Source organism: Drosophila willistoni, assembly GCF_018902025.1.
Source record: "Drosophila willistoni isolate 14030-0811.24 chromosome XL unlocalized genomic scaffold, UCI_dwil_1.1 Seg141, whole genome shotgun sequence".
Classification (NCBI taxonomy): domain Eukaryota; kingdom Metazoa; phylum Arthropoda; class Insecta; order Diptera; family Drosophilidae; genus Drosophila; species Drosophila willistoni.
In genome coordinates this window covers 8308873-8325830 of record NW_025814052.1, presented here as the reverse complement: position 1 = coordinate 8325830, position 16958 = coordinate 8308873, and the positions used below count along the sequence as shown (strand labels likewise).

Here is a 16958-nt window from a genome sequence, read left to right as displayed (position 1 = left end):
TTACCGTTAACAAGCAGATTCTCCTCCAGCTCTCAGTACACTTATTTTTTATGCATTATTTTTCGTTCTCCGTTGATGATTGGCATTTTTATGCCGGTTGCCCCCGAAAAAGGCGGGGCGAGCAAAAATCCTATCAAGACTTGCAAATAGAATGGCGCTGTTGTTAAAAAAGTGGAGAGGTTGGTGTGGTATAACTGTCACTCTTATCAGTCAAAAACACACGCGCGCCTTTACCAATTTCTATATTTAGAGTTTTCCCTCACCCATCGCATTCATCCGTAAGCCCCTTCATTTCAATTCCATTCGGTCGCAATCTCCCTCTGTCTCTTATTTCTAGCTGCTGCAGCAGTTTAGATAGAATTTCTGTTGCCTACTTTTTAGCTGGCAGGCGGCATTTATTGTGCCATTCGATTCAAGTGACAACAAAAACTTTAAAACTTGGCAAACAAAATATTACACCAGAATTTTCCATAGAAACGAAAAGCCATTTTTTTTAACTTGGGAATTTTTGGTATATTAAGTATGTTAGGTAGATCGACGAGATATCTTTGCTTTGATAGAATAGCATGCAAATGATAGGAGAAACAAGTGAAACTGAACTATCAATTTGAAATTGATATAGTTGAAACTTTTTGACATATCAAGTGTTTCTTCAGATCCTATCTGGTTTCTTTTGGCCTTACTCTGTGGCCCAAAACCAACACAAGAACAAACGGGGGGAAAAACGCAAAAGCTACAAAAAAATGCCATGCAAATGCTGCTATAAAATCAGTGGGATTTTATATGCAAATCTGGTACAGTAATCATCCCTCTACCGTCCTCTTGCTCCCTATCTATGCTTCTGTCGGCCATATACACACATATATGTACGTACATAAATCATGGTAGAAATCGGGCATAAAGGGGGAGAGGACAAGAAAGGAAAGTAAAGGGTTACCGTTACCCCAAGTGGCAACTTTCACTTTTGTTAGGCTTCATCTTCGACTGGATGTGAGATATGGAATCGATAGCGTCTGACTGCGACTCTGAATCTCTCTGACTCTGCCTTTTGGCACCTCTAAGTTCGAGAGGGAAGGATGAATGGTATGGGGATAGGCGTTTTCTCTGAGCTTGGAGCTGGCTGGCGGGATGAGGCCTCTGCTTGGCCACGTTTAACGTTTTGAGCGCCACAAAGTATGCTTGGCTTATTTATTATTTACACGAGTGAAACGTGTATGAAACCAAAAGAGCTGCTAAAAATCCCACAAAAAAAGAAAAGGAGAAGGACCAAGACGAAGAATCCTTCTTGTGTTCGTGTGAATGTGTGTGTGTATTGGGGAAGGAGAGTTTGGTCTTAGTGTTGGTGTTTGTGGTTGATTTGATTGCTTTATGCACCCAGTGAGTGGCCGCATGAATTTCAAATGAGACGCCCAACCATATTTCTGGTTTCCTTTTTGACTCTCCTTTTTTCTCCTTGCACCTCTCTTGCTTTGTGTGTGTGTGTGTCTGTCTCAATGTCTTTGGTTTAGCAAAACAAGTCAAAGTAGAAAACTTGCAATCTATCCTCGGTAGATTATCTCAAACGTGAACCGGTAGAATCCAAAACAAAAACTCATATTTATTTACATAAATGTCTTTAAATGTGATAAAGCTTTTTCACTTTTGAGCCCTTCTTAAATTGTTTTCTATGGAGTGGTGAAAGTTTGAACTAATTTCGCGATCTAAAACGAAAAAAATGACCAAAATGGTTTACATATATGAGAATATATAAAAGATGTGGAAACGGTCGGTAATCTTTATTTGCGGTTTGTAAGGAATATCAGGCAAAGAACAAGAAAACATGAAGGCACATCGCCAGTCATTATGCTTAAAGTCCTTTGGCTCCTCCGACGGGAAGGCTAAATCTAACGTGTTGCACACGTCTCACCAGCTGCCAGTCTAGGTTAAATGTAGAATGAGACAAACAGAAGGACTATAAGGAAGGTGGATCACCGGCGCCCACATCGTTTGGACAGAGTCGCTGGCTCTGCATTTGGTGTGTGTCTGTGTGTAGGTGTGGATTTAGGTGTGGGTGTGTTTCTGTTCCCACAGTAATTTGAAATTCATGCGCTTCGTATGTGGAATAAATTCAAGATTTTGATTTGCTGCTACGTGTGGCATCATTTCGCTGTCTCTCTTGCTCTCTCACTCTCTTTGTGTCTTTGCCCCCCACTCGTTTTCCTCTTTGCCATTGCTTCTTTCGCACATTTCGTGTGCAATTGAAGGTGTGAAATCGCACATAAAGCATATAATAAAAGTGAAAAGCGTGAGCACCAAAAGGGCAGATAGACAGCCACAGTGGAACGGAAAGAAAGAGAGAGAGAGAGTGAAAGAGGAAGACTCTGAATGTTTGCTTAAAGCACGGCCCTTGGGGCAAGTTAAAGTTTAAACAACCCGAAGAGGGAAAAAAGTGTATTAAACAATTAATGAACTATGGCTAAATGTTGGCCCTGACATTGATTGAAAAAATCAAAAATGCCAAGTGCAACAAATAAACTCTTGGGTAGAGATAGAGAGGGTAGATACCAGCGATGTAACAATACGCTTTAACTAATATTAGGGAAAATCTATAGAAAATCACTTTCTTTCAAATTTAAAATGTTGAACTTGCTTTGGTTATTATTGTTGTCCTTGTCGTTCTTATCAAATTATAGCATATTCCCAATTGTGTCGAGCCAAAATCATCATTTAGTGGCTCCCCCGGGCAGGATCCAGCCATACACGAACAACAAATATGCTGATTATGCTAGTGGAACTAGGTATTCCCCTGTTGGCGACATCTGCACACCCATAGACACACATACACACGCACACCCATAGAGCGACACAATTCAATGACTTTACGGTTATTTATGCTATTCGAAAAGTAATTTATAGCATTTAATGCCTAAAAGCACACATGCGATTTCAGCAATTTTGCCCAAGTTTAGGAGATGAAGCAAATGTTCCTTTCGTTCTTTTTTTTTTTTTTTTGCTTTGGCGTTGCTCAAAGTTGGAAAATGAGAAGAAAATGTGCAGATTTTTTTCTCATTGTTGTTTTTTTAGGCAACATAGCACGAACAACAAGCACATAAACACGCGCTTATAGTATAGTACCAAGTGAGCCAGTTGCCCTCGCTCCCTCCGGCCTCACACTATTCCCTGCTTTTTCCTTGTTGTTCTTTCCCTTTCCCTCATCTCGCATTTGGCGTTTTTTTTTCTTTTTTGGAAGCTCAGCGAGAGAGTGGGAGGTCATAGAGAGAGAAAGAGAGGAGAGAGAGTAAAATACATGTCAATGACTTTACAGAAAGCGGAAACTCATAAAGATAAGTGTTGACATGGCGCTATGTTCCTTTACTCTCACACCCACTACCCGCTGCTACATCCTTCTGCTTGTACAACCTCTGGCTGGCTTCTTCCTTTAAGTGGCATCTGTCGTCCTGTATTTGTGTCAGTCATTTCTCACTCTCTTGCTCTCGCCATCTCTCTCTCTCTCTGCCTCTATCTGCGTTTCTTTAGTTGTGTGTGCGTAAGCCTCACCTCAAATTTCTTAAATTTCCTTAAAAAGAAAGTATTCGAGAAACAGTATCTAAATGAAAGACAAAAACAAACCTTTAAAGCTGAAAACTACTCGAATTTTTAACCGAAAAACTATTTAAACTTTTTTGCAGCATAGTTTAAGGCGTTTTCAGCGCAAATGCATTATTGATCAAATTTTTCAATCGTATCTTGTATATGTCTTGCTTTGAAATGCTGATGATGTTGGCTTATTGCCCTACTTCCGCATATTCAACAAGTTAGTAAGAGATTACACTAAGTTACTACTTTGAAGTCCCCTTTGACATCGAAACTAGGTTAAAAGATTATTTTCATTCCACAGTCCAATTCGGAACGAGCAATTGAATTCAATCTTTACCCCTTAGCTTGAATTTGGCCCCCCTCTTATTAGTTCATTAATCAATCAAAGGCAATTGCTTTGACATTAGCCATAAATTGCAGAATGAAAAATGGATCGTTTTGTTTTGTAGTCCAAACTGTTTTTATATATATAAGGGAAATGCATCAAATGCTTGTAAATGTTAGGTTTCCGTTTCCGGTCTAAGCACGCAATGCCCACCTTCCCCACCCTTTTACCTATTACACTTTACGCTTGTCACTTTGTAATTATAGTTGCTATTGTTGTTAACAACATTTGACTAGTAAATGAAGTAATAAAAAAAAAAACAAAAAAAAAAAAAAGAGAAACGCATACCCAATTGCCGCAATGTGCCGCATTTTGACCAGAGAGCCTCCCCTTTGTCCACATAACTGACCCTCGACTGGCTGTCACTTTGACCCTAGACGCAATATTTATCGATAACTATTAGCAAGTGATGCATGAAATGCGATAACATTAATTAGCCCCGGCCGCCATATAAGCCACAATAGTGCCAAACGAAGGTGGGGAGGAGTTGTATGGGGTTTCCCTTCTCTCTCTCTCCTCCTCACTCTCTCTAGTTTTCTCCCTTGCGGTCATGTGTCAGCAATTTAATTGCCTCGCCAGTTGTAATAATAATAATAATAATAATAACAATATTGCTGGGTTCCTATTGAGAGCTTTTGCATTATTTGTGGCCCGATTCTTAACAATAGATAATTTTTATTCATCCAACTAACTAGCCAGTTGGTTAGTGTTTGGGCATAGACTTATTTATAGGTCGCAATCAATTGTATGCATGGTGGATATTTGGGATCTTGTTGGAATATATAACATTCAACTATGCTTTAGTATAATACATATTTAACTAGTTAATAGACAGAACCATTGACTATTCTAAAAACAGAATGAATTGTTTTATAAATCCAAAAATAATCGAAAAAGACCAAATGAACAGCCCTGAATAGAACTATGAGTAAGTTAATACTTAGTAAGTAACCTACAAGCTATAGCACATTGAAATGTGAGAACACTTTGACTAGTACAGACTGTACTTTGAGTTTTTTTATACTATCGAATTAAGGCATCTATACTAAAAGCAAAACATTTTCGGGCTCTTATTCGTGGCCTTTTTTGTAGTTGGTTGCACAATTTTATTGTATATTTTGATAAAACGATTAACTTTAATTAACTCGCCACTGTATGTGTTTGTGTGTGACTGTTGTTACTCCCACAACCAAGTCGTGGTTAACATTTTTTTGTTTCTTCTTCTTTTTCGCCATTTTTGCTTTCACATTTTTGGCGGTTGTTTCTTTTTTTTACTTTTAACCGGCTGGCCAGAGTTGTAATTATTACCACTTACGGCTAAATACTGGGGGAGTTTATATACTGTTGTTGTGTTTTTGTTCGTCGGGCTACAAAAAAAAACTTGTGCCCGGCCGCAAAAATTTCCGTATCATGCAACCGCAACAAGAACAACACCAACAAGAATCCGGAAAAGTTTTAGCCAAAAACCAACAGCGCCAGAGTTTTCCTAGGGTTTGAGATAAACTTTTTGCTTTAATACTTTTCTGTTTTTCATTCCCTCTCGCGCTTTCTCGATCTATCTCTCTATATCTCTCTAACGGTTTATACTTTGCTTTCTCGTTTGGTTGGCGTTGCCTACTTTTAGGCACCTAAAAATTTATGCTTTACCTTTAGACAAGGCATAAATCTTTGTTATGCCTTTTTTTTTTTTGTTGTTGTTTTTCTTGCTTTTCCTCTCTGAAATATATAAAAAGTTAAAAATCACAGAGGAACTGGTAATTATTTCTGTTCTTGTTTTTCGTCGGTTTTGTGTTTTTTTTTAGGACCTTGTTTCGGCCCTGGATCCTTTTTAGTCAGTTTTAATTAGTCTTCGTTTTTGCATTTTTCTTTTAAATTTTATATAGATTTTAACATGACTTTATAATGACTTTTAATGGCGCTGGTTAAGCATATATTGGGTCGTTACCTTTTTTTTTTTACATTGGCCTTATGACTAGGAAAATGGTTGAGCCTCTTCAAGACACAAGTGTCAAGTGTAAATCTTACATCATTTTTCACAAATCACAAAGAAATTTTAATGTTAATGCTTCACAGAATTAAATTTCTGCTTTATAAAAAGCTGCATCCTTCACATAATCGTAAGTAAATTTTAATTGCCTACTTTTTGGGGAAAATTTCGTATCTTGACCATTAAAGTTGGCAATGTAACCTCCTGCTTAGTTGTAATCTTAACCTTCTAACGATTGCATCCATAGAAATGTTTCTTTGCGAGACTCTGTCAACAGCTCTGACTCTGGTTTTCTCTCTCTATTTTATATTTTTTTTTTTGTTTTTCGCTCAACTTGTTCTTCGTTTTCGGTTTTGGTTCTTCTTTTTGACTGCTCAAGCGGCAAATCATATTGCTTTTGCCATGTCTCCGCCTTGCAGCAACACAGTTGAAACTTTGTCAACAATGTTGAATAATTAAAATGCTCCCTTGGCAGCCAAAAAGACGATGACTACAACGACTACGGCGACGAGGACACCGAAGCGCAAGATGAGGACGAAGAGTATCTGGAACTAGCTCCATCTACAGTGTTTCAGTTCCAGCAACTGCATTGTTAAGGCCTGACGGTTTCCAAGGGAGGTTGTTAAAGGGAGTTTGGATGGAGAAGCAAGTAAAAGAAGTAGAAGGCCTCCTTCTGGCACAGGCTCATCAGCAATTCTCAATTGCTATTATAATATTTTTTTGCTTCAACCTCTCTTCCCTTCTTGTGCCCTCCAAGCTCTACCGGCTCCTGGTAAACACCTGATACAATGATGAGAAGAGAGAGAGAGAGATGGCTGAATCTTTCTACTGTTCTTTCTTGCAAGTTGAGTCAAGTTTTTTGCTTAATGCTCGGTCCCCGTGCAGCGTTCAAAAGTTTGTCAAGCTACAAAATTCATCAACTTTGTTGCATAATATTTCAATAAACCCAAAAACGAAAGACAGAGACAGCAGACAGCACCGAGAAGATGGTGTCATAAAATTAAAGCCAATGTTGACAGACGACAACAAAGACCGAATACAATGAACTTCACTTCTTGAGCCTTAGTCATAGCCTTAGCCAAAGCGTTACAATAGTGCACACTTGGGAATGCTGTAATGTCGTTGTTGTTGTTCTTTTTCCTTTTCGTTTTATTTTTTTTTGGAAAAACATATTGTGAAATTTGTCAAGTTTTGAACGAAGCCAGCAAATTGGCTCGTAAATTAAATGAAGATGAACTAGTGCCTCCTGCTCCTGCTTCATCTACCTCCACCGCTTCGCTTCATTCTTAGCTTCAGTCTAATCAAATTTTCTATGTCATTTGCATTCAAAAGCAATGCAAAAGTGTGAGACCAAAACATACTCACATTACAAGCATAGAAATTGCAAATTGGACGATATGAAGTAGACAGAACAAAAATGAAATTGTTAACTCAAATCACATTAGTTTTACGAGCAAAATAAAAAAAAAATTGCAAAATTAAATTAAAAAACCTTTATGACAATAATAATAATTATGTTCAATATATTCTTTTGTAGGACACAAAAAAAACTTTTTGTTTAAAGGAAAATCAATATAAATTACACAGGCTCGTATAATATTTGAGACTTTAATTTAAGAGGTGCCCCTAACCAATTTGGATAAGATGATTCGGCTTTTGCCCATCACATTCAGACTTCGATGTTCTGTAGCATACTTTTGTGCGCAAGTTTCACAAATTTCCTGTAATTACTTTCAAAAATGTCATACACATGAACCAAAACTAAGTACGGGGTCGTGTTTTTTAATATATTGAAATTTTAAGACAGTATTAGCTTCTTTTCCTTTTTATTTTTAATAAAAAATAGAATTCATAGAAATAGAAACATTTATAAAAGCTAAAAGTAATATTCGCTACGTCGAATAGTAATCTTCGCAGTAAAATAGGAAATATAACGCAAATTGGTCTTCCCCTCTCTTAAATTATTAAGTAAATATTAACGAGTCTTCAATATGAAAGAATATGTAATATGAATACTAATACTATGTTGTTTTTATCTTCTGGGACTCTTTTAAACAAAGTTTACTATTTAGAACATTACCCAAATATCTTTTTAGAAGTAAAATTCCGCTTTTATTAAGAGCATCACCAAGCCATATCTTGAAAATCTTTAATCTAATTCATTAGTTTCCTACGCCTTTATATAAAATGTTTGTTTTATGTATGTATATAGAATCTTCAAGGATTGGAACTTATCACCATTTAACTCAACTGAATTGACCGTGGAAGACAAAGGTATACATATGTGGCATAATGAACTTATTGCTTGGAAAAATACCACTCAAGTTTGATTAAAGGACTATTGCAGCTTCTATTTTTTTTCTTTGGGAGTAGCCGTTAACCCATTAAAATACTTCCTCTTTCATCATCAGAAAGTGGATGATGAAACATTTTTGAATGCCGTCAGGCTTCAATAATTCTGTTTGCCCAGTGAACGAAACGAAGTTGTATGAATGCAAAAGAGCTGCAGAAGGGGAATACGTGGGCAAGCAATACAGCAGCAGCCCAGAAGCAAACATATTTCGAGTGGCTTTTGTGGCATTGAAACGGCGACGAACTTACCCGAAATAACACCAAAGACAAAAAGCCAAACAAACTGCCAACTGCAACACACACACACACACATACACACAGAATGGTAGAGAGAGAGAAAAGAAATGAGAGAAATGCATTTGGTTAGACGGAATGGGAAAGGGCGCTCGTGGGTGTGTGTATGTGTGTGTGTGAAAAATTACAATGCAATTGTTTGCCATGGGGACGGTCGGCTCGTCGTCCGCTCCGGACTATGAGTCCACGCAACAACGCAAACCAAGTCAAAAGTCAATGGCAGAGAACAGACCACAAAAACCCAGGGGGACTGGGGCGAGTGAGGGGCCCAAAAAGAGAGAAGCCGGAAACAAAAATGAGAGCCAAAACCAGAACCAGGACAAAAACTCTTTTGGACAGCATAGACTTTCCGGCGCCGTCAAGTGACGTTGGCTATTATCGATTTAAAAGTGACAAAAAAAAAAAGCAGAAAAAAAAACAAAATGCCTTGCATGAGCAGGCATATGCCTTCGGTAAGTTGGTTTTCTTTCGTTTTGGTTTCTTTTTTACACTGCGCTTTTTTATTATTAACTGTTGCATAATTTTTTTTGGCGGGGCGTTCGTCATGTGGTTTTCTTTGTGCGCTAATTAAATTTGCATGGTAAATCAAGGTACACAAAGAATAAGAAAGGCGCCTTCATATCCAAATATCGTTAAAAATGTGCAAAGAAGACTGTGACAACAACGGTGAAGACACAGAGAAAAAGCACACAAACACACGCACACACCCTTACATATACACATTCATGTCTCTCACACACCCACACATAAACGTATTTAAGCAACAGCTTCATACTTATCCTTCTACAATATACTTCTTTAGCGTTTTGGCACAAGAATGAAGGCTTTTGTATTCGGGCAACGCGTTGGTCTTTTCCTTGTTCCATCACACACACACACCGATAGAAAGAGAGAGAAATGCACGCCAATCTCCCATTGTTTTCCACTGAAAGCTCTGGGCCTAGGCCTGAGCCGGGGCCTTGGCTCAGCATTTTCATTTGCGCCTCAAATCTAAGAATAATAGTCGACTTGATTACATTTTCACACCGTTTTTCTGACAAACCACAACAAGTGAAGAGGCCACAACATGCTTGGCACAGTGGGACGCACATTACTTATTCCTATAAGTAACTTCTTTAGAAAACTGCCAAGTTTCGTCATATTTGGAGCATTCACGCTCCACTGTTTTCAAGTGAAATGAGAAGAAAGAAAAATGAAATGGCCTAATGTGTTTATTCTTTTCTTCAAGAAGGCAACGCATGAATAAATAAAAAAACAAGGTGCCTGAAACTTCTTTGGAGTGCCATAATTGTTGGCAGTATCAAAATAAGCTAGCACAATGTCCCAACAATGGAAGCGAAAAAAATCAATTTCATTAAAATCATAAATTCTAAAGCATTTACTTTTCGTGTTTACATTATTTAAAATTTTGCAAACATTAGAGTGAACGTTTTCTTAATACTAACATCAATGTTATCTCAAAGAAATTCGACAGTAAAATTAAAATTTTAAAGTCTTTTAATGAGTAATTTTATTTCAATATTTGAAATACAAAAGTGGTGACCCCGATGGAATTCCATGAAATTGTAACCAAAATGGAAATAAAATCACTACAAATTCAAAATGGTGACCACGATGTTATGTTTCACATAGATGAAGATAATTGGTGACCCCGACGTAATATCCAGCCTAGGATAAAAAGGAAGCAGTTGTTCTTAAAAAAGGAATAATAAACTATTTTCATTTACAAAACTCTGGCATTATTTGTAGACTAATTACACTATTCGACTCAAAAGTATTTTCAATTCCAAACGTAACTAATGTAAAGTTTCACGGACTAAGACCAAGCTACATGCAATTTGTGACATTGACTCAGATACTCGGTTGACTACTTAGTTAGTTAGTTTATGGCATGGCATTGGCATTTTATTTCACCTTATTTCTAATAGCTAATTTGCTTAACCCAATACTACCCCTTAAATGGGGCAAAGAAACTGGCTCAGAACGTTTCAAATTTATTGTACAAATCTATGATCCACAGTTTGTGGGCGTAGGTTCTTTAATAAACAACCGATTCGTAATAACCGCCGCCCATTGTTTCACCAGCCAAACGAAACTGCAATCAATATCGGTCCGAGCGGGTGAATTGAAAATAGTCAATCAATTTAAAGGTGGCTACAAAGTGCTGGCCATATTAAGACATCCGAAATATTCATCGCAGGAACTAGGGCATGACATTGCGTTGCTACGTCTGAAGTCACCGATCGCAGCTACGACACGAATTGGTTATACATCCATTTGTCCATCCAAATTAAGAGCAGATGAAAATGCCGTGGCACTTACAGCTGGCTGGAATATATTAAAGCCGAGTGATTTGATGCAAACGCTGGATATAAAGATTATTTCACCAAGAAAATGCATTAAAAGTTTCCCTCAATTGCCAAGAGGAACGATTTGTGGTACGACAGAATTCACTCACTCAAGACATGACGCAATCCATGATCTAAAAAATAGTTCAAGTCTTTGCTATGGCGATTCGGGAGATCCTTTGCTTTATAATAATCAAATTTGTGCCATTACTATTGCGTTTCATCGATGTGGATGGATTAAACATCCCAATATCTACACCGATCTTCACTTTCATCATAAGTTTATCTCACATGCGATCTCGAAATTGGATTTTCAAGCCAAAGAAATGGCTAAGAAAAGAGGGTAAACTTGACAGTTAAAAATACTTATTTTTTCCTTTTATTTACAGTTTATAAATTTTATAAATATCTTACCCATTTGCAGATAAAAGAAACCCCAATCAATGGACGGAATCAAAGGGAAAAATGTGAAAAAGCTTTCTCTGCTCATTTTGTTGTGGCACTTACCTGAAATAAGAAGAACAAGCAAAAGCAAATTCAATAAAAGAAATATTGTAAAAACAGAGGCAAAGGGAGAAAATGTAATGTATTTTTTGTGTAAAATTATTTTTCTTAACTACCATTTCCGAGGCTCATCATCATCATCGCCATCATCACCATCATCATCAACCCCATCGAAAACCCCAACGTAGAATGGCCGAACCGAATCCCAAATGGCAAATCAATTTGCGCTGAACAAAGGACTTCTTCTTCGAAAATCACAGCACATAACCCATTAACCCAACGTGAGAAATGAATGACGAAAAGCATGGAGGACAAGGACAAAAGGGCCATTTTCATACAATTTTCATTCATTTTCTTTTGCAGTCTCGCAACATTTACATAATGAATTCATATGTTTAATAAAATCTACACGTGAACGAACAAACGCCGCGTCGACAGGACGGCAACGGTGCAGAAAAAAAAAAACACAAAATGTGTTCACAAAAGAGCAACCTGAAGCCATCGCTGGATTCCTGTGTATTGTGCTCCCTGTGAATGCAGAAGAACAACGAAAAAAAAAACAAGAAAATAATTTTGGCTTGAAGTTGCGTGTATTTTGTCCCACTTCCTTTGCTTCTCTCAGGTTTTCTCTCTTCCCTTCATCTCTTGTTTTTTTTTTTCGACTGCTATCCTTTGAATAGTTTGACGATGACAATGACGTTGACGACCAAGAACAGAGAACGAACCGGGTGGAGGAAGGGTAGATGGTTATTGCCAAGGGTTTTGTTAGCCCGGCTTGTTCTCTGCTAAGGGCCAAATTAAAAACATATTCAATTTGCATTTTCGTTTATTTTTTCTCATCGGTTATCGAGTTAGCTAGCAGGTGGTGGGCACCCAACAAAAAGAAGCCACACGAAATTGTTTCTAGCAAATATGTAGCTATGTATCAGAGTTCGTTTAATATAAACAAAAATATGCTGAAATACATATAGCAAGTTGTCCATATAGTACCTCTTTCTAAAACTATCAAGTACTTTTATCAGCAGGTTCTGTTTGGCACTAAAGAACATTGTTATGCCTGTACTTTAAGTTAAACTAGTTGGAAGTTCCTCTGAAAAGTCGTCAGCTTCATCTTTGGTCTGCTTGGAAAACTAACCTCTAGCCTCCTTATTCGAGAAATTGAAACATAAATTCTATAGCATAATCGCTAAAAATTAAAAAGGAACGAAACCGGAACTAAATGCCACCACATTTGGAAATATTTTACTGTCTACTACTAAAGCAAATTTCTTAAAGAGCTTTTCAATTCATTGCAGACTATAAAATATATCTAGGCTCTCCCTCTCCCTTCTATACAAAAAAAAAAAAAAAACTCCCATCGAGGACTCCAGCAGAGCTCATTGGGAAAACGCTGTTTCAAATGGGTTTAAGGCAATACAACTTATGGATTCTTAAAGATATATATATTCTGTGTCTCTGGTTAAGTCATTTGAGATTTGAGAATTAACAAAACTTTCTAATGAACTAGGAATAACATACGATCGAATCAAAAAACTCTAACAAAACTCTAAACAAAAATGTGAAATAGCTCACAGAAAGGGGAAAATTTTGAATGTCAAATTTGCTTTTATGTATGTTTACTCACTGGACTAAGCTTAGCTTTAATATATTGATATACAATTATTTATGCAAGGGGTCGAGTTCGGAAAAAACCACTACTACTAAGTGTAGACAAAATGCAGAATATCTCCGTTTGGTAAACAACAACAACAACTAGAAGGAACCGCAGGGAAATAAATTTCACTGCCACCCCCGCAGTCCCCCTTATCCGACCGACAAACCAACCAGTCAACTTACCCACAAAACACACACACACACAGAAAACAGAAAGTTTTGCCAACGAAAAATTTTCAACAACCACAAAACAAAAACAACTACAAAAAAAAAAAACACACACATAACAAAACCTTTAAATGACCCAATCTCTAAAAATCAAGAGAAATAGATGGACAAGAAAGAAGAGACAAAGAGAGGCAAAGAGATATACAGAGATGTGGCCACCATTTTTATGGGTAAAACGAAGAAAACTCATTTTGACAGAAACAGAAAACAGAAAGGAAAACTCGGTCGGCACAAACAATGCCAACCAATTGCCAATTGTGATAAATTGTATTTTAAGCAATTTAAACAAAAAACAAAAAAAAAACATGGATTTTTTGTAACGTAAGATAAGCCGAAGCTGATATACCCTTTCGCAAAAATAAAAGAAAGAAAAAGAATTTTTTATATAATCCATCAAATCTTTTAGACGAGAAAAAGGATCAACTTTGGATATGTTCGAAAAAACTCAGCATATATTTGGGGTGATATTTACAAACTTTGCATACACGAAATGGCAATGATGAGATCATCAATGATGACCAAAGCCAACATACTTTGTGGCAAGGTATTAAAAAGAAAAAAGCTAACGAGTAGAAGCTGCCCCTCATCAAAGTCAGAAAAGATAGCAAAAGGTTAACTTTTTGGGTAAGAATTTTTGTTTCACTATTCTTTTTTTTTCTTCTTCTCCTTTTTTATTTTTTTTTTTTTTTGTATGTAAAACTACTTTACTAATAATGCCTCAATTGTCTAGCATTTGCACAGAGGGCAGGGGGCAGGGGGCAGTGGTCAGGGCGGGGAAAGGCATCCCAAACACATTACCCTAGTTAAGCATAGGAATTTTTTCTCGCTCTCTCTCTCTTTTCTCTTTATCTATCTTCTTTTTTGGTATCTTGAGTATTAATCCTAATTGAAGGGAAATCCCTTGATGGACACGCACCACACACACAAAAGGAGAAACAGGGAGAGAGAAAGAAAAGGGAAAATGTTGCAGAAAAAAAAAAACCAAAAATATATAAGCGAAAGTGGCAACCCTTTTTTTCTCTGTTTTTTTATATATGTAAGTATTTGCTTTTTTTCTTAGCCTTTTCTTTGAGTTTGTTAGTTTTGCTAGTTTATGGGTTACAACCATTTTTCTATTTTATCCCATTTCTTCTACCAACATGTGACGCCAAGATAAATGCCTTTATCCTTTCTCTTTCTTTTTCAGATACCTTGCAACCAAAATGCTAAGAAATGTACAAAGCTTAACAAAAATAGAATTTATGAATTATGGAATGGTTTACAATTTGGCTTCGATCTCAGAAATTGGCAACACTCAGAAACTGGCAGACTTTCCATAGCTGCCAATCATTTTCTGAATGATGATCCTGTCTAACAATAAGACTTGCCAAAGTTTAAAGAGTATCTCTATTGAGGATATATGCATACTCTACATTATATACGTCTGTACATATGTACAAAATTAGCCCAACCCTCTGGCTTCCATTACGTGTTTGTCCCCATTTCGTTGTTATAATTAAACATCAGCAGAAAATCATAGCTCATAGAGCAGAACACCGTGTCGAGACATAAAAAAAAAAGAAGAGAAATGGGGAAAGAGCATGAAATTTGCTGCTCAAATAGACATTTAATGATTCCCCATTGTCATTACATAAAGGTGACTTATAAAAACATTATTTCACACACACACACACCCATGTGTGTGTGTACGTACATTGAGGTGACAATAGAATGTTGTGGATGAAGTGGGCTGAGGGGGGTTACCAGAGTAAAGGTAAAGGTTCTTCTTGGTGTCTGCTTGGGGTTTGTATGTGGGTTATGCTTGTTTGTCTGTGCCTTTAGATGCGGGCAGGAGCATTTCATGTTGGCTAACGAGCACTTTGGGCATATGTAGTGTTAGCCTCCTCCATCTCTGGTAATTCAAAGTGTATGTGCCGGTGTGTATGGGTGTGTGTGTGTGTGTGTCGGGGAGAAGGCAATAAACAAATGGGGGAAAAGTAAGACAAGAAAATGAGTTCTTTAAAGTTGAAACAACTTTTACGAAATATTAAGGTAGTGTGTGTGTATGTGTGAGTATTTTTCTAGACCAACTAGTTGTAAGATATATTTTGGTCAAAGGTTAAAACATATCGGATTATCTTTCTCGCAAAGTTTTTAAACCGTGGACTTTTCTCTTTAAATGGCTAGTCCACCTTTACACCCGTTGTCTGCCTGTCTAGCTTTCTCTCTCTCTCTCTCTCTCCCTCTCTCTTTCTGCCTATTTGTCTGTCTGTCTGTCTGTCTGTCTGTCCATTGTCCCTGCTGCTTGTCGCAAAGTCATAAATCTTTAGTCAACACACACACATACACAAAGTTTTGCGGTCTGTTTCCTCTCTCTCGCTCTCTGTTTCTACTTTTTTGCCTCCTAAATGTATGCAACACTTTTTGCTTGTTTAACATTTTTAAGCTGACCAAAAAGGAACAATAAAATCAAGACAAAACCAAAGTTGGACTCATAAATAATATGCGACAAACAATTTAAATTGTATTGCAGTTCCCCTGCACGTGTGCTCCAAAAAGTATGCAATAGAAATGCCAATGCAAATGCCTAAAAATGTTGCAACTAATGGGCAATAGTGGTAACCAGGGGCAACAACAACAGCAGCAAACGTAGCGATAATGAACTCGACACGTGCAACACCATCCCGCCATCCCGCAATCCCCCAATCCCTCCATCCCTCCATCTCCTCTTTCCTCCACTTTCTCGCTATATGCCTACCTTCTGCCCCTTGAAACTAATACAAAAATAAAAGTGGAGCGAGAAACGTTGCCCATCGTTCGTTTCGTTTCAGTTTACCGTTACCCTGGTGTGTCGCATTGCCGTTACCTAGGTTGGTTTTGCATTTTGCGGGGTTTGTGTGGCATACATTTCCCATGCCGCCATGGCCCCTCTCCCCAACACTGACATTTCCCTTATTGCCACATTGCTCCACCGCTGACTGCGCGTGCATAATGGCAATTCAAAAATAATGTGCCAAATATGCGGACATTTCATTGTGTTTACCCAAACAAAACTGGGACAACCACAAGTAAGGTTGTGGAAGGGGGGGGGCTGGGGCCAAGCCAATGGCTGGAAAATGGAAGGAGCTATATTCGTGAGGGGGAAAAAGGCAAATGAAAATCTTTGGAGCTTCGCCTTCTTCAGTTTCAATTTGTCATAAACACACGCCCCAAAAATTAGACAAAGTCAAAACAACAAGTAATACCAAGAACCTTTAATCGGAATTGAGCATGAGAAGCCAACGCAAACGATTCCAGTGGAAGGAGTAGTCGAATATTGGCCAGAACGACGACAACTTGCCTTTGTGGTCGGGTAAAAGTTGCTAAGCCAAAAATTTCAAGCATCTACGACAACGACAAAGCAAAAGAAGCGGAACTACAACCAAACCCGAAAACTCAAACTCGAATCCAACTCAAGTTTGAACCTCAACTCCAAACTGTTAAACCCAAAACTCCAATCTGAATAGTGAGCAGGTCAAAGAAGAGGGTGTGCAAGGGGAGACGACGTTGTGGTTGCCTCAAGACAAAATTCCAGGACAATGGCTTAAGGTTCAAGTATGTATAGATAAACGAGTAGTTAGTACATGAAATGGCCAGAAAACGTCTGCTTGCA

At 37.7% G+C, this 16958-nt stretch overlaps 2 protein-coding genes across 8 annotated transcripts in view; one reads left to right on the top strand and one right to left on the bottom strand.

The window, feature by feature from the left end:
- The window catches only part of LOC6648956 (uncharacterized protein CG43867), a 109779-nt gene that overhangs the window by 59015 nt on the left and 33806 nt on the right, over nt 1–16958 (bottom strand). The window lies entirely within an intron of this gene.
- Nucleotides 10461–11517, top strand: LOC124460473 (anionic trypsin-1). The gene is made up of 2 exons (XM_047011346.1): nt 10461–11285; nt 11367–11517. Exons 1-2 carry the CDS (start codon nt 10486–10488, stop codon nt 11368–11370), a joined length of 804 nt encoding a protein of 267 aa, XP_046867302.1. The 5' UTR covers nt 10461–10485; the 3' UTR covers nt 11371–11517.